At 46.7% G+C, this 24,830-nt stretch overlaps 1 protein-coding gene across 1 annotated transcript in view; it reads right to left on the minus strand.

The window, feature by feature from the left end:
• The window catches only part of LOC146860652 (uncharacterized), a 172,781-nt gene extending 159,561 nt beyond the window's left edge, over positions 1-13,220 (minus strand). Inside the window, exon 1 of the mRNA XM_085644579.1 lies at positions 13,042-13,220. Coding sequence (XP_085500705.1) covers positions 13,042-13,151 — 110 coding nt within the window. The 5' untranslated portion in view covers positions 13,152-13,220. The remainder of the gene's footprint in view (positions 1-13,041) is intronic.
• Positions 13,221-24,830: the final 11,610 nt, after the last annotated feature.

The following is a 24,830-nucleotide window of genomic DNA, read 5'->3' on the forward strand; positions in this document are numbered from 1 at the left end:
CGTCCATAGGATGTGGTAGAATGATCCCACCTGCGCACAGTCTCTGAGATAACTACCTTAGTCCGTCCTGCCCATTTATTTTTTTCTGGGTCATCCTGGAACAATACGATCTGTGAAGAATACTCAGTTGAACCACACAAAATCTAGATCTGATCACTACTTCACGCAGGGCTCCCAATGCATCCACCCACTCTTGGTCTTCTAATGGGCTCAAGTCACCCTCCCAGCTTTCTTTTCATTTTTGGAGACTGTTGGGGAGTTCTTTTGTACCTTCCTGTAGATTGTTGAGACTGCTTTTTTCAGAGGGGAGGCACTGGGAATCCCTGTGCCTTTTATTACGTGTTTACTGACAAACGCGTTTCAGCCTCCTGGACTTCGTCAATATATATATTACCTACTGGTGTATAGTTAGGCCCTAGTTTCCATAGGAAAGCGTTTTTTGATTTGCCAAGATCTTTGGCGCCGTTTGACGAATCTTTGCGAACTTTTCAAAATTAATGGGACAATCCGGTCAGCTCCTGTCTTGAAAGTTTCAGGGTGATTTGTCAAGCGGGGGGCGATAAAAATGGGGGGGTCCCAAAATGCCTTTTCTCCATATTAATTTCCATAGCAGTGTCTCCGTTCCTGCTTGTCCACAGGGGGGAGTGGTTGGATATCACCCGGGCAAGGTGCCGTGCCCCAGTAAAGTGGCCTGCGTGGTTAGTATTTTGAGGAAACAGTCTATCTTGGACCTACTACTATGTGCACCGTGAGTAAAAGGTGTACTGTCTTGCCGAGTGATTTTGTGCTTGCCAGTGATCCACAAGGTTGAAATCCTCAAAGGATCGCAATAGTGAACTCTGTATACCCCTGGCTGGCCTGGTGAGATTCCTGGCCTCCCCTTCATCCGCCACCAAGTTCAGGTTCCTCCAAACCCCTCCCCAACATCTCCTCGCATTAATACCCCATCTGGCAGTTGTAGTAGCAGCATGCACATCACCTTCAGCAATGAGTCCTGCGACCTGGCCGGGACATAAAGCAAGCACAGGTTCACAGTTCTCCCATCCCATACCCTTGCCTACATTTACATATCTCCCCTCCTTGTCTGTCCATTTCTTCTTTGAGACACAGGGTACGTCTTCTTGACCAGGTGCTGCCCCCCCAAACCCTCAAGTCTAATGTGTAGTCTGAGTGGTATAGGACTGTATAGCAATAGCAGTCAAGCGCTTTGCAACTGTTCCCATTCAGGTGGGTCTCCTGGAGCATGCCCACATCTGCTACATGTTGTCTGAGAAACTGCAGGATTACCCACCAGTTTTATTGTACTTTCCAGGACATTAACATTCAAGGAAAACAGCTTCTAAGTTTGTGTGGTGGACATAGGTGTTTAAGCCGCATTCAGCGAGTGTAAGGCCTACTAAGGCCCACCCATCTCTCCCTCCTAGTCATCAGGACATGGCGGCTGCTCCCATACATCTCTATCGATTAGGTGTTGTAAACAGAAAACATAAGAACTATATATCTGGTAACTTCAGAACTCTCCCATCCCTGCCTCCCTGCACTGCAGGTTCCAAACTACTTGCAGCCACAATTTGCAGAAGGCCTGTCGCCCCAACCTTAGCGTGGCCATTGCCACAAGTGAGTAACTTCTAATATGAAACTATATCAGGCTCAAATCTTCTGCCTGTCAATGTTCTGTGTGGCCTGGCAGGTACTGACTTATTTAAGTGAGCCATGATCGGTGTACCGGGTTGAAGGCCCTCTCTAGTAACCCCATTCTGGGCACACCTTGTCTGTGTCTACCTTGGAGCTAGTGGTCCTCTTCTCCACTACTCCTCCTGTTGCTGCTCACTCGGTGCCTCCACAACCCCAGCTCCTTCTCTGTCTGGGCTATTCTCAGAACTGTCCTGTCTGCACCCACCACCAAGGGGGATCAATGCCCTCTTGTCATTGTTCCTTTGTCTCTGTGGTGGTCCTGCGAAGAATCGGCCTCCACCCCTCGAACCTCCCCCATGTCACTTGCATTGGAGTGGCTATGCAAGAGATCTATGCGGATCAACATGTTCTCATATTGACTATGCTGAAGGGCGGCCTGCAGGATTGCGTCCCTGTGGTTGAAGATCTTTGCGAACAGTATTCTCGGCTGCACCTCTGACCGCAGCTGCAGTGTGGGGACCTTGTGAACCCTTGGGTTCTAGAGTATGTTTGAAATTGTGTATGGCTTTCATGACGTCCACCAGGGAGGGCTGCATATCTTCTACCCTCTCGCCCATCTCCGCTTTATAACAGGCCATAGTTGTTCATGGCGTCACCTTAGTCAGGGGTTATGGCATCTCGCACTTGTCCATTTTATTGGATTGTCCCCCTTTAATAGCTCTGCCATACACCAGGTCCTGATTTTAGGTGGTGTAGGGGCCCGCACCCACATACCCCCGCCACTGGTGGAGAGTCCACAGGTAGTCGCAGGCCCTGAGAGGTGCTACTCACCGCCACCTGCTGATGGTGGGGAGATCTCTCAGTCCCAAGAGGAGACACTACGCGGTCCCCACCATCACAACCTCTCAGCTTTCGCTGCCCACTAAGGGGTCTCTTTTGCTGGGTGGGTGGAGGGACTCCGGTCTTTCCAGATCGAGCAACCCAGGCATAGCCGAGCCACCGACTTGTGGAATGCAGTAGTGCAGACAATACAGTTGCTGTTTTGGTACACCCCCGGTCCTGAGGCCTACTGCGCCCACTTACCCCACAGGCTGCTACAGTCAAGAAGGCCCTGGCCACCTCCTCTCACACCGCGCTCCGCCCACTGGTGAATTATTTCTGCGTGGCACAGAGGAACCTTGCCGCCGGGGGGAGGGGTGTTGAGCTCCACTCTCCTGCCCAGCCCTTCGTGCAGCCCTGAAAGGCAGGCCTGGCTGACACCCCTTAGTCGGTCGGCAACGGCATCCTCGTCCACTCCTATTCATCCCCCCACTCGGCTTAGCTGGGCCCCGATACTACACCGCCGTCCTTGTGCACCGGCTCCTCCAGTGCGCAGGCCGGTCTCCGGTGCCGTCAGTGGAGCGCCCACTCCTCGTCGCGGCCTAGCAGGGCTGTCCCAGTGACAACTAGGGATATGCAGACGGCACTTGCGTGGACAATGTCCCACAGTCAGCGCATGGACTCGCCTCAGCTCGCACCCACGACCATCCTGTTCCTCATGGCTGGCCCATGTCTCGTGAGCTCACCTGGCCAGATTATGGTATGGATATTCGGGGATTTCACCCTTCAGTGTGTGACCATGTTGGTCAATGCCAGACCCCGCCCCCTTTGATGAAATTGTCAATCAGATCAGTTTCTTTGCTGAGCAATACTTGAGAGACAACAGTACCCCACTTGAGACCTACTCTAGATTTAGTGATGAACTCCTACAGATCTCCATGAAATTAAACAATTCAGGGGTTTCACTTTTTTTAATGGGATTGCTAAGGAAGCCATAATTGGCTTTATATTGGTCTATTAGTACCTTGGTGGCAACTGCAATTTTTTCCAGCAACTATGAGCGGAAATAGCTATTTGCTTCTGCAGCAGATGCTGCATTTTGGAAATAATGCTACAACGTTGCCATGAAATCACACTGTTTGTGAGCATCTCTTCAATATTCAGTGGCCCTTGACCATTTAGTTGGCAACAGGAATTGATCAAACGGGAGTCAATGAGAGTCCTTGCAAGGGGACTCATATTGACCTTGGTTTGATCTGTTCCTGCTCCAGGCACTGGGATCAGTCACACACGTTGGGTAGCGTTTGTATCATGACACGTGGGGGAGAAATGTGTGGTGGAAATTTTGTGGATCCTTGCATATTCCAGTAGTGTATGTCTCAAAAATGGAAGGAAAATGCCTGAATATAGGCAAAGTTTTAGATTTGAAGGGCATTGTGGGTAAGAAAGCTTTGTGGAATGAGATGGTTCCAACCTGAACACCTAAGGTATGACTAGTATTACTTATGAGTCAAAGTAAAAAAGTGAATCAATGCGTGCTGCTTCGTGTATGGGATCTGCCACTATCCCTAAAATCCAAATAACTGAAAGGAGTATGGAGAACACTTCATACCCGATTGAAGCGCACAGCGAATCGTCCCTAAGGTGTCAACTTGATATTGACACAGTATACACAAATATCATTTTATATAAAACAAGAAACAAATGCGTTATTGAATGTCAGCATTTTATGGGCTTCATGTTTTTCAAAGTGCAAGGCAAATTAATGTGTTCTCGGATACACAAAAAAACAAAAAACAGAGAGAGTCAAAAAGCAATGCATGTAACAAATGCTTAAACAAAACCCCAACGCATTTTGGAAAAATCCCTTCTTGAGGGGACATTTTTCTGGTTAAGTTTCAGTCTTCAGTAGCCTCCTACCGAAACAACAAAAAGGAACAACATGATGTCAGAAATGGAACTCCATGTTTCATACAACAAGTGAAAGGTCACATGTCAAATCATATCACTGCTCGCCGACATACTGTACCTCAACCACATGGAGACGTGTAGTACAACAGATTAACGTTCAAACCCCTGTTCTTGCACATGAATGTGCAGAAACGGAATGTAAAAACTAAACTCTAAGAGGCGCCGTTTAAACTGAAAAATGGTGCAACGGAAAAATCCATGCGAGTCTAAACGTGAACCACTTCAAGCCGTGTTCCAGTGTACGACTACCTAAGTCAAGTGCAGAGAAAAAACGAGAAGTCTAGGTATTCACGCCGCTCTTAGGAAATATAATTGCTCAACAGAATCGCAAACCTCTAGTAGTTAGAAGCACAAAAGTGCTCCAACACAGGATACATCCAAGTCACTTGAAATAAGAAGTAAAAAAAACAAAAGTTATACTCGACTGAGTTACGGAGCGTGTTTGGGGGCGTGTGAAAAAGCGAAGTCTCTTACAGAGGTAGCCAAATGTACAGCCGAGTCTGAAAAAAAGAGTCTGAAAAAAGGACACATAAGAGTTACTGTTCTGTCGATTAAACAGTTCGTACCAGAATCGTAGAACGCGTAGTGGAGTGAAGGACTCACCAATGATGAATGAAGTCTTGCGGTGTCTCCGTGAATGGAACATACCAATGGCTTGTCTCAAGCCATAGTGAGTTCACCCTCCAGGTACACCTTTAGAGGCGTGTCCTATTGACGTGTATCAAAGTGTAACAGCAACATGTAATGTGCCGTGCGATGACAAAATCTAGAGTGTAATGCTCCAAGATTCAAGGCCAAACAACTTTATTGAGGCATGTATGCTGAGTGATATGAAAAAAAGAGCAAGAGGACAAATGAAAAATGACAGAGTCAGATCTGTTTCAATAGGTTAAGTGGTTACTAACCTATTACACAAAATAAACCTACCAGATTGCTAAGTACAGGCTCAATGTATAGTCACCATCCCTTGTCAGAGTCAACTGTGGAGTGAAAGTCACTAATAAGGAGTTTCAGGAGACCTGAAAGTTCATACCTGGATAATGATACATGGCTACTCTTTGCTTCAGAGGAATGCAAAAAATATGCAAAATATAGGAGAGAAATAAATTAATAAAAAATTGGGAAAGTACCGAATGAGATACCTCGGTTCAGACACTTGGTGTGTGAAAAAAGGTGAAGAAGAAGAGCTAATACTGTGCTAGACAATGTAACCCCCATGTTCAACGTGCAAAGACTTCAAAAAGGAGTGTCTGCAACCTATGTGTGTTGCAATGTGTAACAATATTTAAAGGTGGATGTCAAATCTAAACATCTCATGAGGAATAGCTATGTCAACGAGCAGTGATTTACAATAATGAAGATGCAGATCGAGTGTCTGCACAGATTAGAGTGGGCCCATTCTCCTATACATTACCAAAAGCATTACAAGAAACAGACCATTTCACATTTGTCATTTAAACCTTTCGGAATCAAGGTCCCTAGATATTTAGTCCAAAACGTTTCCCTACGCGCTAGCAAGTGTTTATGTCTATGCCAGAGTGAGGGGTGATCTTTTCAAGTATCGTGAAACGTAATTGGGGGATGGAATTTTGTAATTGAACCCAGTGTGCTGCCAGACATGAGTTGGTGTTTTTAGTTCTGATCACCCTTTTGTGTTCAGTCATCCTAATATGTACTTTTCTTGATGTGTGTCCCACATAAGTGTGCCCGCAGGGACATTTAATCGCATATATGACAAAATCCGCATTGCAATCCGATGTGTGCTTCAGGGTAATTTTCTTGCCCGTGTGTGGATGTAGAAAGTGATTGCCTGGTATTACGTTGCCACAATGAGTACAATTCCACCGTTTTTTCATGCCTGTGTTGTGACACACTGCTGCTTTATCTGCAGTCTTCAGGAACTTCAGAACAAACACCTCCCTCTTGCTTGACGGGTGTGTCATGGAAGTTAATAGGGCCTTACGGTCTTTTTGTTCCACAGTAGCCTTAGCACAATTCATTATTTCAATTGGATATCCCCGTCGTTTGTATCTCTCATATTGTTCCTGGATTAGACGTTCGGTTTGTTGTTGTATCGAGGAGATACGTTAAATCCAAATAAACTGTGCTACTGGCAGGTGTTTTTCTCAACAAAGGTGGATGAAAGCTCAGAAAATGTAGGGCATTGTTTTTGTCTGTGGGCTTTTTATATACAGAGGTTTCCAAACCCGTACCTGTGTTGGTAATCAGGATGTCGAGGAAGTTGATGCATTTGGGATGGATTTGGTGAGTAAATTGTATGCATGGATTTTGACGATTAAGGATAAGAATGTTCTCTTCTAAAGACCGACGATCACCATGCCACAGTCTCACAAATTGAATTTCTCTGCGTTTTTGCCTTTCATAGGTAAGCCAGTGAGTAAGAAAGGAGACATTTTGAAAAATGCCTTATGAATCATGTTATTATGGGTACCCAGAAATTCTGAGATGTACAAATGAACACTGCTCCTTAACTCAGTATCTGGTGTACATTTTAGAAATATACAAGTTTCCTTCATACCCCTTTTTCACTCTTTTACCCCATGAATTGCTGTATACTCGGTACACAATGAAAAACCATTCTATGGTGCAGCTCAGTTGTTAGCTCTGGGTGCTTCGGGTTCTTGGAGAATCTGCAACTCATATACATCCTTCCATGACCAGAAGTGTCTAGGGGACAAAACAGTTTATTGCTTTTGGAAATCATGCATCCTGGCAAGAAGTTACAGATGAAAACATTTGTCACAAACAGTTGTTTTTCCTACTCATTTTCAATATTTTTTATTTTAACAGTTTCTCTGGGAAAACCTTGAGGGATCTCTACAATGACCCCTTGCTGAATTCAGACTTTTGTCTACTTCTCAGAAATCTATCGCTTTCCAGGATCACTCATGGGTTTCACACCTGCTTCCACCACTAAGTAGGTTGAAAGCACAAAAATCAGGGAAAATGGGCTACATCTTTAAAAAATTGCCAAAACTGCTCTGCATGTTCCTGAAAGCTAGGTAGATGGTGACTTTAGCAGAGCAAAACTTTCACTGATGTCACTTTTAGAAGAAAAAAAACCCAGACTTTTTTTTTACCAATCTCTATTTTCCTATTTTTTCCCAAATAATCCAAAACTATGTTTAGGCTATTTTCCTGGTCTTATTGTAAGGGGCTTTCAAAAGCTCACCACATGCGGGTAACTGCAAGCAATAGGCCACACACGCACAAGCGTGGCCTATTGCTTGCGGTTACCCGCACGGGCACCATATGTTTTGAATTATCGTGCCCAGACACAGGCGCGATAATTAACAAGCATTGGCATAGCCAATAGGTCTCGCTTTTGGGACCTTATAAGTGTTTAGCCATGCAACAGTTGATGTTGTTGCACCAAGGATATTGTGCTGCATAACTAAATACTTATAAGGTCCCAAAAGCGAGACCTATTGGCTATCCCAATGCTTGTTTTGGTTTATCCTCTGGTGAATTGTCTACCCTGTCATCCCAGACATCTACTGCCCAACTTCTGATGTTGGAAAACATTTGTTAGGACAGTAGCCTATGAATTTTCAGCATTTCTAAGGGTAGCGCATGGCACTTTATGATTTAGCATTTTCAAATAAAGTACGGCCCTTGTCCAATTCTTTGCTTTTTAGAAGGTACAAACAATTATGAAACGCTTTATGCTCCGCTCCAGATGTTTTAAATTAACAACAATTTGAACCATAATCCCCGTTAGTAGAGTAGACTGTCGAGCTCTCTCATCCTCCAGCAGCAGTCATTGGAAACTGTCATGGGGTCATCTAGTGAGGCCCAGGCCGTTTTAACATGTGATGTGAATACACCGCCGCATGTCCTGAAATCTGACAGATGTTTCCGCACGCTCGGTGCCGCTGGCGTCTTATCTTTTTATGAACTGACTGTGATGTACACGGTGACAATGTTTTTATGCATTGATTTTACTCCTTCACATTATTATTTTATGCTGCTCTCACTTTAATGTCTAAATACAGTATTTAATCTGTTGAATCTAACTGAATCTGGCGCAGAGCTGTAGAACAAATTTGTCAATGTATGCAAACATTCAGACATCCCCAATGGTAACTTGGTATTAATATAAAAGTTGAAACAAAACGTTTTTAATAAACAATATTTAACCCGGTTGGGATTTTTTCCTACCACCTGTAATGAACATGTGAGCAGATGTCAGCAGCGAGCGCTTAACCCAATCAGCTAGGATACACAGGCAGGGCCGCGGGATGTCGAGGGACAGCCTGTCCTCGTTCTCTTAAGCCCTGCTAAGTCTCTCTTCTGAACCCTAGTACATCAGGGCTGAGCACACTGGCAGCAGAGAAAGACGAGGCACTGGGGACTCGTGTGTTTCACAAGCAGTCATCACTGGGCCATCCTAAGGAGTTATGGGGCCCTGGGCCAGACATACTTTGGGGTACCCTGTTTGGAACAATTGTAAATTTATGACACATTTTCAGCTCAACCTAACCCCCTTCAGCACAGCTGGGGAGAGAAAGGCGGGTTTACTGATTGGTGAGGTAGAAAGAGGCGAGAAACAACGATATAGAGGTGAAGAGAGAACAAGCGTTGGCCGCTTTCGCAGCGATTGACCGTAAGTGGTGTGTGCGAGTGTGTAGCAGGAAGTGGGATAAGGGAGGGGGGTAGCATGGTGAGCACTTTTGCGGCTGCTTTGATGTTCTCAGTGGCCGCGCGGCTCACTGAGAACATCAAAGCAGCCGCGAAAGTGATCACGATGGATGACAAATGGTGCGCGCGCCCGGCGCACATGCACTGTAGCTGGAGGCCTCAAAGAAGCACTAGTTTGCACTTCCAAATGCCGCTTACTAAAATTCTCGCCAGAGCAGCGCTAAAGCGCTGGCTCAGACGAGACCTAAAAACATATGGCCTGGTGCTCGCTCTCGCGGGACGCTGCATTCCTTGTTTCACTTTTGGCAGTGGCCACAAGGCTTATTCGAAGTACATTTCAGTTTATGGATTCACTGAGTAGACCCACCCCTGGGCGTACATCACCCCCATCTCGCTGGTGCAGACACCATGCCCTGCAGAGGAAATCTAGATTGTTACAGGGTTAAACATTTTCCTCAAACCGTTTACGTGTGCACGCGGATCGCGACCGCAAGCAGCTATCCATGAAATTGTATATTTATATCGCTAAGAGTTTTATAAAGCCCCACGTGTCACCCAGACCACTTCAGTGCACGCTTTAGCACTGCTCCCCCGCCCTGCGCCCACTTCCAAGGCATTCAACCTGCTTTGTTTACAGAACAAAGCGGTGCCATAAAGCAGCAGGGAGGGGCTGTTATTGCAGCAAACTGATACACCGCAATAATGAACTTTGTTTGCAACAACCCACGGCATCTATACAAACAACTGCATGCAAATTGTACCAACAGTGAATCACGCCGAGGGATTTTGAGCACGCAGTGAAGCATGGCTGAGAACTGAAAACCGAGGCATACATAATCTCAAAATATCGGTTCCTGCTGCTCCATTTGGGATAAAGAGGGATGACCAGGCATTTACCAATTCTCTCCCCTCCCATGCCATACTAGTAGTTCATTATACTCCTGGTACACAGACCTATGACATCACAGGGTGGCAAATCTGGATCTGTGTGCAGTTGTGCCTTTGGCAATGGAAAATACTGAGTGCGCAAGGTTGGTCAATTTCTGAACCTCGAGCCCAGTTGGGCACAATTACCGTGCTAAGAAATAATAAGGGGTGCTCTGTTCACTATTACACAGAAACAAAATCTTATGTGCACAGAGCAGGAACAAGCGGCTTCTAGTCCAGACCTGGCCAGCCTACTCTATCCATCTCATCACTAAAATCACTAAATCACTGCCCTCTCTGTTAAGGCCCACGTCTCCATCTCACCACTAATGCTCCTCAGAGGCGTGATGCAAACGGTACAACCCCCCTCCCCCGAACTTGATATGGACCCCCTCACCGAGTCTCCCATGTCTCCAAATACATTCAGTGGCCTTGGGCAGAAAGCCCCCCCACACACCTGAAGTGTAGCTGGGGCCTGTGTTACGCCCCTCGTCTTCCTTTCTGTAGTAACGCCCGTCTCCCTCTTACAGTGCCCCCTCTCTCCACTGACTTCCTGTTGTGTTCCTACCATTGACTCTGATGTCTCCATCCTACTGTTAACACCATCCCCACTCACTAGTGTAGTATGGGACTTTCAGTATCGCGCGCCGGGTAGAGTGTTAGGCGCGCGATGCTGCTAGGTGATGTGGATAATGTATTAAGTGTACTTTTGAATACGGCTCGGGGCATGGCGTTCGGCTCACGGGCGTTCCGATGGTGTTAGGTCAGTTGCCGTCTGGACGTCTATGTGAGCGGGCGCTCATGTCACGGGTGGAGTGTTTTCTGTAAACTAAATAAACCTTTGAAGACTTACCACGATACCGAGTGGCTTATTTCATCTGGCGACGACACTCCTGTAAACTAAATAAACCTTTGAGGACTTACCACGATACCGAGTGGCTTATTTCAACTAGTCAGGCCCTGCCTGCTTCTCGCTCCCCATTAACGCCCCTGCTGCCTCTCTCTCTCTCTCTCTCACCATTAAAGGCCCTGCTGCCTCCCTCTCACCACTAACCGCCCCGTCTCAGTCTTCTCTCCCTCTCTAGTGGACGAGTACATCGTGATGGCGAAGGAGAAACACGGCTACAACATCGAGCAGGTGGGTGCCGTGCACAACTCGGCCGTTTGACTGCCAAGTTCGCGCGCTGTAACCAGGAAGCGTCTATTTGTAACGACGAGGGAACCGGAACTGGGGTGTGGGCCATCTCCTGTCATCCAGTGGGGGCTGGCCTCCACAGAGCTTCTGTACCAAGGAGCTTTAAAATAATCGTTTGTGGGAGGCTTACGGTGGGGCCTCAGGCGGTGACGAGATCAACATGTTTTGGGCTAGGTGCTGCGTGAGAAGCACGGTTCTGGTACGGGTTGGGGACCGGCTGAGGTCATGGGATTAGGTTGGTTGTGTAGTGGGGCTGCCGTTGCTGGCCTGTAACTTAGGCCCTTTCATAATATTGGATCGTCCAGCTTTGCCCTACCTACAAGGTTCAAAACATCACTACTACACATCACACAAAAAGCCTGCACTCAAAATCTTTGAAAACCCTAGGCCTTCTTTTTAACCCTGATTGATGCAAGTCTGGAGAAGAAAAATAAGCATTGCATAGCCAATAGGTCTCGCCTTTGGGACCTTATAAGTGTTTAGCCATGCAACAGTTAATGTTGTTGCAGTAAGGATATTGTGCTGCATAACTAAATACTTATAAGGTCCCAAAGGCGAGACCGTTTGGCTATGCCAATGCTTGTGTATCATGTGGATTGGTGTTCACAAACTCCTCTCACTTTGCAGTCAGAGAAAGTAAAGTAAATTGTGTGACAATCTTGCTGGGGTACAGAGAGTGTGATAGGAAAGCCTGTCATTTTTTTGTAACACTCAAAAAAATTGTAAATAACTGTAAATGAACTGTATGCATTCATCAGTTAGGAAAGCAAAAATGACGTTTTTTTATTTTTTTATTTCTCAAGTGTGATGGAAGCAAAGATGTTAATAGGATCAAAATAAATAAAGACACTTTACTTGGTGGTGCACAAAGGATGAATATTCTCTGAAATCGGTTTGCACACATTATCATATGCGTGCAATATAGTTTTATTAGTAATATTGCATGTCTGTGCAAATTTAGAGGCCAATTCAATGGAAAACGTGCAGTCTGTAAATGACAGTGAGCTGCCACCTACTATAGTTGTACACACAAAAATAATCGCACACCTCATGCATATTAAAGCTACCTAGGTCACGAAAGTCTGTCGTAATAACAAGTGGGTCATAGTTCTGAAAAGTTCGGGAAGCACTGTTCTAGGGGCGAAAGGCTTAGCAGCCAAGGGCTTCATTAAATCAAGACAGAGAAAGTATAATGCTCGCCTCCATTTCATTAATATACCTGAAAAGTTTTGTTTACGAATGCTAGAACATTTTCGAATACTAGTGCATTTATTATACAACATGTTTTGTCCATGCACTGGAATCTTGCACTGGCTTGATTGCGTTGCAGAGCATGAGCTATTATTGTACCTATAAGATGCTTGCACTACTGTTACTGAGCTGTTCTTTATGTTTTGGAAGCTTGTATGGAAATGCTCATAAAGTACTTTTCTTAGCGAAGCTTGGTAAAACATCTGACGTATAAAAATCACAACAAATGGCTTTATAAATTAATACAAGGGGAGGACCCGGTGTATAACATGAGCACATTGTCAATGCTCTGGGGTCGATTTCAATGCCTAGCTGTCACGTGTCACGTGACATCCTCTGCAGGGTTTTAACAAATGCATTTTGAATTTAAGACTTTCAAGCCTATACCGATTAATGAAAAGAAAATCTGCCAGTCGTAGTATAGTATAGAAACATCGTCTAGATTAATTAAGAAAAATAAATAGTGTGCAGCTGAAAGAGTCACGTGACAAGGAGAGCCGAGCGCTCTGATGCTGGTGTCCTGCCTTACGATCTGTTGCCACTTGACAGGAACATTTGCATAATGAACATCGCATCCTTACCTTGTGCAGGAGGACCTGAAACTCTCTTTCTCTCCCACGAACTGCCAGTTGCTGTTGCTGACCACCTCCCGCAGTGCGCTCACCAGTTCCTTCTGCACACACTCTTCCATTATCAGCCGCCTGCCGCTAAAACGTGCAGAAAAGGCTAAACGAACTGACGCCTCCCTCTGGCGGCCTTCTTGGACAGGGAAGTTTTTCTTGGTACTCAACATATGGCGGCCATCTTAGAAAGGGATGGTTCAGCCAAGTCGCCCAAGAAAGCGGCCGACTGTGCTTAGGACTTAGGTTCTACTTTAACTAAAGAAATTCCATGCCAATATGTTTTTATTAATTTCACATCTCACATTCTACAACAAATTGCTGCTTACAAGTCTAAACAAGCATTAAAAATGCAATAGGTCTCCCAATTACAAGAGTTTGAGCTATTAACATTGCAAATGGCAATGCCTTTTATTTTTGTTTTTAAAAGATAAATAAAAGGCATTGTCATTTACAATGCCAATAGTTTAAACTTGCGTAAATGCGAGGCCTATTACATTGCAACTGCTTGTCTCATGCTGGAACCGTAATCATGCCTTCATGTCCCTGCCTAGAGGGCAGCTAAGGAATGAGCTTCCCGGAGATAAAACCTGATTTATTATGAGGTCTGTGAACTCGACATGATTATGGTTTTCACAGACGCCTGCCAGAAGCTTTTTAAATGTTAGCTGTATCTGGGTCCGTGTTGTAATTGTGTGTGCTGCGTGCAGAAAAAGGGTGGCAGCTTCAGCCATTCAAAGTAGGGTGGCAGCTTCAGCCATTCAAAGTGTGGCTGTAATCAAAAAGAAAATAAGCAAAAACAAGAGAGAGCGAAGGGGGTGGGGGAAGCCCCCCGCAGCCCCCAGCTGCAGTGCTTAAAGGAGACACCACGAATGGGGGGTGATGTCCCCTCCACTGCCTGAGACACCACCCAGGCCTGCGAATGATGGAGGTGATGGTGACCACAGGACGGGGCTGATGGGAGTGGTGTGACACCGTCCCTGTGACCGGCATCCGAGGCGCAGGAGGGTTTCCTCTGCAAGGATGGCTCTCCTCCAGTTAACCACCTGCAGGCAGGCTCTGTAGGTGGGGGGAGTGTGAAGGGGGGTGCTGCTGGCGGCTGCTCTCGGAGATGAGAAGTTAGCAGGCACGTTTCCTGTGAGACACACAACGCGGTCTCTTCCTTTGCAGAGGTCCTAACATCAGTATGAATACTGAAGTGTCTAAACACGGATAAAGCTGTCCCTATGTACATACAAGAAGGCTAACAAATGTGTGATGACTCTTAAACATTAAGGTGCAAAACAGTACATGTGTAACTAAGGTGGAAAAGCTTACAGGAATATCTGCTAAAGTGCTACATTCATGCTAAACGTTGCATGGACAAGCGTAATTTATTTTAAAAGAATTACGATTAGAGTCTGTAAATAAAAGAAAAATAGTAACTAAATAAAGGTACTATGGTACCATGTAAAGTGATTGAACAGCGCCTTTTGCTTGCTTGCGTGAGGTAGAGAAGTAAGAGGGGAACTTAGCATCTCACGAAATTCTTCCGTGCAGTAAGGAAGGGGAAGGTAGCGACATCTTAAGGATTTTGGGGGCCCTGGGCCAAAAATATTTTGGGGGCCCCTGCCCCTGTTCAGAACAGCTTTGAATTTATGGTCCAATTTGTGCTCCTGTTTTCCACGCCGTTTCCGCTTCCTCAGCTGCGTTAGTGATCCAGTTCACATCAAAGGCATTAGCCTATATATTCCCGATGTAAACGGACGCGCGCAGCTGACTGCGGTAGGAATTAGTGTTTCCTGCCCTGCTACTACGTTCTTAATACTTTTTAAATAGTATACGTGTGGCTGAATTACTCTGTACTTTTTAACAATTTCTCCTACCATTTTTTTAACACAAATTTTATTAGGCATTTCAGATAAAACATTACATGGATAATTGCATATTTAAACAGGTGGAAATTACTAATTAGATAAGAAGTGATGTCCGAGGTACAGCTGTGACAGTGCATAATCTGATGTTGATGATTGCGTATGTTCAACCTTTACATAGTATCCATATTCAAACCCCAGAAGGAGTCAAGTTTATTTCCATTGGGTAATGAACTTATGTGGTGAATGCCTGAAGGGTATTATGTCTGATACCCATTTTAACCCACCCACTCCAATCCACCCCTTGAAACCGAACTCAAAACAACAAAACAGTTGCCGTTGTGATGAAACCTTATTATATCTTGGTAAAGTGTGCCAGGTGACATTCGCATCCGATATTGCTAAGGAGGACAAGGGAGAGGGGGCAAGAGGGAGATCAGGGGCAGGGGAGAAGAGAGGGGGGAAAGAGCAGCCGTCACACAAAAGAAACAACTGCCAAGAGTCCAGCCACTTTGGGGAAAGGGTCAAGTAGCTACCGCACCAACAGTTCGTGGAGTCTGAGAATTAACAATTTCTCCTACCTATGCGCACTTGCACTTTTCTTTATTCTGTTTGCCTACACCTCCTTAGCTGCTTCGATTCGCATCTCACTTTTCCTCCAGTCCTGGTCCGCCGCGGCTGATACACCGATTGTGTGGAGGGCTGGGGCTACTATCAGCCACGCAGTTTCCGCTTCCTCAGCTGCATTAGCGATCCAGTTTGCATCATAGGCATTAGCCTATATATTCCCGATGCAAACGGACGCGACCAGCGGCTGCGCTTCTGGCGCGCCAAAGGCAAGCCTGTCTGCTCCCGTCAGTGTCCCGTGAGCGTCCGGCGCCAGCCATGCTGCCCAGCTCCCCTCCGGTGAGCTTCTTCCACTATATTATAATAGGGAAATACTGCTTAGCCTTATGCGGCTACCATTATGTCAGTGTACAGCTGCTGATCCGAGCTTCGAGAAAGACTTTCAATGCAATAAGTGCAACTGGTCTCTCCTCCAGCACAGGAAACTCGCACCCAAGAACCTCCCACGCAACACTAAGTGTAAAAACAATAAGAAAACAGAGGACTTAAAGGCCACCCTTTTAAATTGTCACTCTATGCAAAAGCATGAACCACACATTTATGACCTACTTTTAGACGAACAGCCTGATGTTTCATTTCTTACTGAGACATGGCTGTCTGAAGCCTCCAACCCTACTATCACCTCGGCAATCACTATGAATTATAAAATCCTTAGGAGGGACCGACCGAGTGGGAAGGGGGGGCGGTGTCATAATAATTTACAATCAAGAACTAGACTGCTCTCCCATCCCGATGGAAAACTTCGAGGGCGCAGAGTCCTTAGGCTTCCGCTGTACCTTATTCCCCCATCATAGCATAGCTAGTTTTCTGATTTACAGACCTCCCGGTGCAAATGGAAATTTTAGTACCACGCTTAATACAGCCACCACCTCCCTGGACTTAAAGTACAATAACTGCCTTATTCTGGGAGATTTCAATATACATATGGACAATGGAAAATACCCTCAAACAATTTCCTTGATGGAGACGCAGCAGACCTGCAACATGTTTTCATCTATTATTCGGCCACCCAGGAGAAGGACCATACCCTAGACCAAATCTTTCACAACTTTGACATATCAGTAAGCCTACCTCTTCCCATTACCTGGTCTGACCACCTCCTATTAAAATTCATCATTCCCAACTCTGACACAGCCCCTCGGGCTAACGCAGGGCAGAGGGTCCCTAATTACAGAACGTTCCATAAAATATCCATCCTGATGTTAGCAGATGCCCTCGGTCGTTCCTCACCGGAGCTGTCTGGCTGCCCTGACTCGGACGCCCTCTCAATAGATTCATGGCTCTGAACCAACATTGGTGCAGCTGTACCGGTTGTTTCCCGCTCCTCAAACAGGTTGGCCCCACCAGCTCCATGCTTTAACGATTCCCTCAGATCTAGCAAAAGAAATTGTAGAAAAACGGAACGGAAATGGCGTAAATCCTATCTACCTGAGGATAGGAAGCTGTATAAAGACACCTTAAAAGCTTATTACATTCTCGTGAAGGCAGCCAAGAAAAACTTCTTTCAAACCAAGATAGAAAATGCCTAAATAAGAGTAAGGAAATCTTTAGCATAGTTAAATCCTTTACCGCCCCGAAAGCCAGCACAAAGGAAGGGCCATGCACGGAAGAATGGTCTAAGCAAATAGCTCAATTCTTCCACAAAAAGATCTCTGTGATCCAACAAGCCTTTACTAACATCTCAGAGGAAGAACTGATCTTCTACCTTAGTTCTAATAGCAAATTTCACCTCTTGGATCCTCCATCTTTACTAACTTTCCCTGAGTTTCGGCTTGAAGAGTCACTGACCCTTCTCCAAAGCATTAAGTTTGGCTCTCCTACCGACCCATGTCCAGCGAATATCCTGAACCTATTAGCTCCCACCATAAACCCACAGTAAACCAGCTCTTTAATGCTTCCCTCTCCTCAGGCAGCATGCCGAAATTATGGAAGAATGCCAAGATTCTTCCACTGATAAAAAAGGCTAAAGCCAAACTGGCAAAGCCTGCCAACTACAGGCCAATCTCCCGTCTTACGGCCCTCTCCAAAGTATTAGAGAAGCATGTAAACAAGGCCCTCCAAAAACACATTGAAGATGGGCAGCTCCTTTGTGAGTCCCAATCCGGTTTTAGGGCTAACTACAGTACAGAGTCCGCTCTACTGGAAGAGACTGAATTTCTCAAGGGTAAGCTGGACCAGGGAGACAAGGCTGTTCTGATACTGCTTGATCTGTCAGTGGCCTTCGATACGTTCCCACATGAGAGGCTCCTGGAGAGACTCGCTAACATCAGCCTGGGGGGGGACAGCCTTAACATGGATGTCACCCTTCTTGGCAAATAGATCTCAGGAAATCTGGCTCCCTCCTTTCTCATCCCCAGTTCCAGCCATGAATGTAGGTGTCCCTCAGGGATCCATTCTCAGTCCTACTCTTTTTAATATATATCTATCCCCCCTTGCATTTCTGATAGGGGAAGAGGGCACCAAAATAATTTCCTATGCTGATGACACTCAGCTGATTTTTTCATGTGAAAAAGAAACCAACTTTGACGGGGCAATGATTAGATCTTGCCTCACAAAGGTTTTTAACTGGCTTAAGATCAATCAGCTGAAGTTAAATCCTGACAAAACTGAAGTTGTTTTCTTTGGTAATCCAGAAACGCGTGACTGGAGCTCTTGGTGGCCAAAAGATCTGCCGCCCCCACCCGGGAAAAAGGAGAAAGTCAAAACCTTAGGAATTGTCATAGACAAGACACTCTCCATGCGCTTTCAAATCCAAAATCTAACTGGCACTTGTTTTGGCATACTCTGGATGCAAAACAAATTCCTGCCACTGTTGCTGCTTGAGAGCAGAAAGATTGTGATGCAGTCTTTGGTGACATCAAAGCTTGACTATGTCAACAGCTTGTACCTCGGTCTTCCCAAATCCCTTATCCAGCGCCTACAAGTGGTACAAAACGTGGCGGCCAGAGCCATCCTGAGACCTAAACCCAGATCTAGAATGACCCCTATTCTTAAGTCTCTACACTGGCTCCGCATAAAAGAACGGATCAACTTCAAAGCAATGACCATCTTCTTCGAAGCTTTCCACGGCTTAGGATCCGGCTACCTAAATAAGCGGATTAATCGCTACACAACATATAGAAACCCTAGGATCTTCCAATGCCAACCTGGCCATCGTGCCTAAAATATGCTGTGCCCGCACTGGAGGCAGATCCCTCAGCTTTCTAGGTGCAAAATTGTGGAATAGACTCCCTGAGTCTCTGAGACTAACCACAGACCTACTCACTTTCAGGAAGAACTTTAAATCTGCCTTTTTAATAGCTGATGGGTCGTTTACGAACGTTTTCCAACCGCGGTCACGCGCAGGACACTCTAGTCTGAGTAGCTGCGCGCTTTATTAAATACACTATTTCATTTCATTTCATTAGGTCCCTGACAGTGCATAGGAACACTCGTCCAAATTCTAAGGGCCTTATTTATGAGGCCTTGCTTCACTTTTATGCCGACGGTGTGTCACTTTTTGCGAAGCACCGGCAGCGTAAACAAGCATTGGCATAGCCAATAGGTCTCGCTTTTGGGATATTTAGTTATGCAGCACAATATCCTTGGTGCAACAACATCAACTGTTGCATGGCTAAGCACTTATAAGGTCCCAAAGGCGAGACCTATTGGCTATGCCAATGCTTGTTTTTTTTTCTTTTGTTCATGAAAGAAATATTTATTTTCCTCTTTGTATACCATTTGTATGCCACCATTCAGTGACGTCTTCAGAAACAACATAGAGCACCCACAAAAAATATATTTACAACATTGGTAAATCCATGAAAATGTGTATCTCAGACTGTGTGGATACTGAAAGTGGGGTGGTATGTCTACCTTTGTACTTCCTGTCTGGAGCGCCAAACACAGCAAATGTACAGGGCAGTAAAAAATACAGCAATGTTCCCTATGCGCTGTATTTTATCTCTTAGCACCAGTGACAATGATTTTTCATTTTCCAAAGACAATCCTCCGCTTTGAGAGTTTGACAATGGAAAATTTTAAAAACAGTGCCGGGTCCATCTTGCTGCAATGGTATAGTGGACCAACCGGCACTCGGTTATTGCTGAAACTGCTCCTGTCATGTCAGCGAAAACAGTTTTGAAGATAAAAGTTTGCCTGGTCCACTGCCATTACTAGAGTTTGTGAGTGGCTGGAGCTGAGCCAATGGAGATGTTACCTCCTCCTCCACAGCCGCTTGGGGAACCGCTTGAAAACTGTAAACAGTGAGAAGAGTAAAAGGAAGGTGCCAGCAATCAGGATGAACTTAACTATTAAGAAACGATCAAAAGGATAAAGTTAAATCAGAGTCTATGTATTCTCTGCACAAGGCGTCAAAGCTAAACAAGCATTGGCCGTGTGGCTGTAAAAGTAATGTCGCGTGGCCGTGAAAGTCATCGCGATCACGGTGAAAGCGAAAGTGATCGCGATGACGCGCTCTGTGCTTGCAAAAATGAAATTTAAAAAACGCGAGTGGTGACGCGTGTGGTGCGCACGCGCGACGGGAATAAGTGCTGTGCACGTCGCGCTTGCTTGTGTGCGTAATAGCAAGCTGGTGGCCGGCAAGGTAGCACTTTGGAAGCAGCTACTAAATGTCTCGCCAGGGCAGCGCTTCCGCTGGCTCAGGCGAGACCTAAAAATGTGCCATGTTGCGCCCTATTTACAAAGTGACGCATCTAGGTAGATGCGTCACTTTGTAAACCCCAGCACCACATTATACCTGTGCCAGGTATAATGTATGCAGGTTGGGTGTTCCCCCGCAAAAAGCCTCGTAGAAGTGGCGCATTGAAATCTAGGAGACCTCAGTGCGCCAATTCTAGGACGCCATTGCAACAATATCTTACACCTGTCTCACAGCAGGCGTAAGACTAATGCAGGACCTTTCACATGGGGCTTGCCCCATGTGAAAGGACACATTGCTGGAGTTGCGTCTATTTTCAGACACATCCCAGCAATGCATCTCTTTTGCGCCTACAAATACATCAGAAATACTGACGTATCTGTAACTCCTTGCGACATGATGCGTCATACAGTAAATATTACGCATCCATCATGTCGCAAGGTGGGCGCACTAAGAAGTGATGCATCCCTGCTTTCACACAGCAATGCATCACTTCTCATAAATAAGGACCTAAATGCGTTTACATCTAATATTCAGGGATGGTTATGTGTATTTTCAACATTGTAACACAGCATTAGCTCACCAATATTACTGCAAATATTCTCTGTGGCGCCCTCCCATTTCTTATATGTTAGGCCTTTTTTTGATGTAAAAGAAACTTTTTTATGTATATTGCATGAAACATAAAAACAACATTTCTCTGCAAAATGCCTGTACTAGACTTACACATCAGGTACATAAAAATAGATTAAAGGAAAACAGTATTTAAAACAATCTGTTTAAGAAATATTCAAGGTCATTAGGGCAAAACTCTGGAGAACGGAGCTGACTTTGTCAGGGGGCCCCCTGAAAGGCTGGGGCCCTGGGCCAGAGCCCACTTTGCCCATGCATTAAAACGTCTCTGGGGGAAGGAGCGGGTGAGAGAGGGGGAGGAAAGTCAGCCATGCGAGGAAAGGAATGCTAGAATCCAGGATAGCAGCTGTGCGCATGCACGACATCGCGAACGCAAGCTGGAGGCCTGAAAAAAGCCACTAGGTTAGCACTTCCAACACCTGCTTACTAAAACTCTCGCCAGAGCAGCGCTATAAGCGCTGGCTCAGGCGAGACCTAAAAATTATAATGACCAAAATAAACTACCAAGGGTCTGCGCTACCATGAGGGTCTACCAAGGGGATACCTTTGACCATGTCAGAGAATGTCATGGAAGAAATTAGCTTAATCGCTGCACGACTGCCACCTAGTGGTTTATTGTGTTCTGTAAATTCATGGCACAGATGGAAATGCGTAAATTAGTAGTTTCGTGAAAATATGTAACTCAAATAATCGATAACATACCTTGTGCAAGGGGACATATTGCAATTGGAACTGATCATCCAGTGGAAACCCCCAAAGAGTTTGTATGTTTTATATAAAGTCACGTGTAAACGTGCACTTTCTAAAGTTCCGTAGTCTTCTAAGTATGGATGCTGTAAAACTTTGTACAATTTAATCTACAATTCCACCCTCACGGTACCACCTCCCAAGGGTTGTACTTTAGGAGCCTGATCAGCCGGGCCACTTCCTATCAAAGTCACAATTACATTTCTAGGTTAGTGGCTTTCCGTTTTAGAGGTTTTTAAGCACTTTCTAGATATTTTAGAGCTTCTCCTTTCTCAAACGGGTGTAATTTCTAATATGTATCTTTTTCCACGGACTTCATTGCTTGGGTTTGCTTGCGAGAAAGTGTCACTCTTACGTTTTTTTGAATTTTTTTTATTTGGTGTCCTCATTTTGCCGCTTAACTTGTTGGCAATACTCCCTTTCCCTTAGCAAAAGCCAAACGGGAAAAGAGTCATTCCACACAAGAAATCTAGCTGCTTCCACTCCAACCCTTCTTGAGCATGACACGCAGAAGAAGGGGACCAGGACCGACAGCTATTTATTGGCTTAATCCTTGGACCCCATTCCTCTGACACCAGTCGACCAACATATCCCAAACTTTCTTCCGACTTCCTGGATCACATGCCATATCCTGTTTACTGATATATATGATGTTGTTTTTACACTCTGAGAAAAGGGGTGGGATTGTAGATTTCGAAGCTCTACATATCTCTCTTCTTCCCAATAAAATAACATAAAATATTAATCTTACTGCTCTCTTATTTAAGAAAACAGAATTATCATGAATTCCAAAACATATGAGTTAGGGGGTTACTTTTAACCGTGTTCCAGTTACTTCCGACAAAAATTCACATAGGTCCGACCAATAGTTAGTAATCTCTGGGCAAGTTAAAAACATATGATAATCATCTGCTAGAGGATCTTGACACCTTGAACACAGATATTGATTTCCGGTAGTTTTTGTAAGTTTTACCGGGGACCCATATGCTCTATATAAAGTAAACAGATGGTTCCGTTTTAAGAAGGCAGGTTTGACTATCTCTCGAAGCAATTCAAATGAGGTCATCCAGGTCTCAATTAGATTAATATTAACAACATCATGACTCCAGATCTTTTGAATGTCCTGGTCAATGTCATCTTCCGCTTCAATAAGAATTCGATACCACCTCCCAGCTGACCCCTCCTCCCCCAGCTACCCCATATATGGCGGCCGCTGCGAGGCGGAGGTAGCGACCCTTGACCCCAGGGTAGGTCGCTCCCCCACCTCCGCAGCGCCACCAGTGCCTGTCTGCCTCCTCTCACCACCTCTCAGCTCCGCTCCAGCTGCCGTCTTGCCCGCTGGTGTCCTCCTTCGCCCGAGTGCTTGGCCCCGTGCGACTGCCTTGAGTGATTGATCTCTCCCCGTTTTCTTCCGTGTAACCCAAGTGCTTGGCCCCGTGTGACTGGCTTGAGTGATTGATTTCTCTCCGTTTTCTCCCGTGTAACCTGAGTGCCTGACCCCCCGTGTGTGCCCGGTCCCCCTGCCACGTTTCTCTCTCCCCCGTTGTTTCTCTCCGGCCTCCTCGCCGTTCTCTGGCCCTCGCCTTGCCTTTTGGCTCTTTTCTCCACAGCTTTTGTCCACTTTTGGCCCCCTCGCCGTTCTCCAGCCTCGCCGATTTTTCCCGCCGTTTTTCGCTTTTCCCCGCCTACCCTCCCGCCGCCCACCTCCCAGCTGACCCCTCCTCCCCCAGCTACCCCATATATGGCGGCCGCTGCGAGGCGGAGGTAGCGACCCTTGACCCCAGGGTAGGTCGCTCCCCCACCTCCGCAGCGCCACCAGTGCCTGTCTGCCTCCTCTCACCACCTCTCAGCTCCGCTCCAGCTGCCATCTTGCCCGCTGGTGTCCTCCTTCGCCTGAGTGCTTGGCCCCGTGCGACTGCCTTGAGTGATTGATCTCTCCCCGTTTTCTTCCGTGTAACCCGAGTGCTTGGCCCCGTGTGACTGGCTTGAGTGATTGATTTCTCCCCGTTTTCTCCCGTGTAACCCGAGTGCCTGACCCCCCGTGTGTGCCCGGTCCCCCTGCCACGTTTCTCCCTCCCCCGTTGTTTCTCTCCGGCCCCCTCGCCGTTCTCTGGCCCTCGCCTCGCTTTTTGCCTCTTTTCTCCACAGCTTTTGTCCACTTTTGGCCCCCTCGCCGTTCTCCAGCCTCGCCGATTTTTCCCGCCGTTTTTCGCTTTTCCCTGCCTACCCTCCCGCCGCCCACCTCCCAGCTGACCCCTCCTCCCCCAGCTACCCCATATACGGCGGCCGCTGCGAGGCCGCGCAGCGGACGCGCCGCTGGCGCGCCGAAGGCGCACCTAAGGCAAGCCCGTCTGCGCCCGTCCGTGCCCGGACAGCGCCCAGCGCCCGAACCCCTGGCCCCCGCAACCCCTGCCTGACCTACGACTCCGCCACCCTCGCCAACCTCAACCCCGGCCGCACGCCGGGCTGCCACCGCGCCACCCCAAAACGAACCCACGGACCCTTCACCTGCAGCAACTGCCGCTTCACCTGCCAACGGACTCACACCGCTCCCGTCAAGAACGACTCCCCCGGAAGCAATCTCCACTGCATCCTGGTCAACACCCGATCCGTCCACAGGCACGCCATCGAACTGTGGAACCTCATCAACTCAACGAACCCTGACATCGCCTTCCTCACCGAGACCTGGATGAACCCCTCCTCGGCACCCGACATCGCCATAGCCATCCCCGACGGCTACAAAATCATCCGGAAAGACCGCACCAACCGCACCGGAGGAGGTATCGCCATCGCACACAAAAGCTCCATCCGCATCTCGACCCACACCGACGACTCACTCCCCGACGCCGAACATCTCCACTTCACGATCCACAGCGACCCCAAGACCACCCTCAGAGGCACCCTCATGTACAGACCACCAGGACCTCGCACCAAGTTCAGCGAAGACATCGCAGACCTCGTCAACCCTCACGCACTCTCATCCACCGACTACATCCTCCTAGGAGACCTCAACTTTCACCTGGAGAACCTCACCGACAACAACTCCACCGCCCTACTGGACAACCTCGCCAACCTGGGACTGAAACAGCTAGTCAACACCCCCACCCACTACGCCGGACACACGCTCGACCCCATCTTCTCCTCCAGCAAACACATCACCTTCAGCCACACCACCGAACTCACCTGGTCGGACCACAGCTGTGTCCACTTCAGCTTCAAGAAGACCACCATGCACCACCACACCCAGCAAC

This window comes from Triturus cristatus, chromosome 3_1 (genome assembly GCF_964204655.1).
Source record: "Triturus cristatus chromosome 3_1, aTriCri1.1, whole genome shotgun sequence".
In the NCBI taxonomy this organism is placed as follows: Eukaryota; Metazoa; Chordata; class Amphibia; order Caudata; family Salamandridae; genus Triturus; species Triturus cristatus.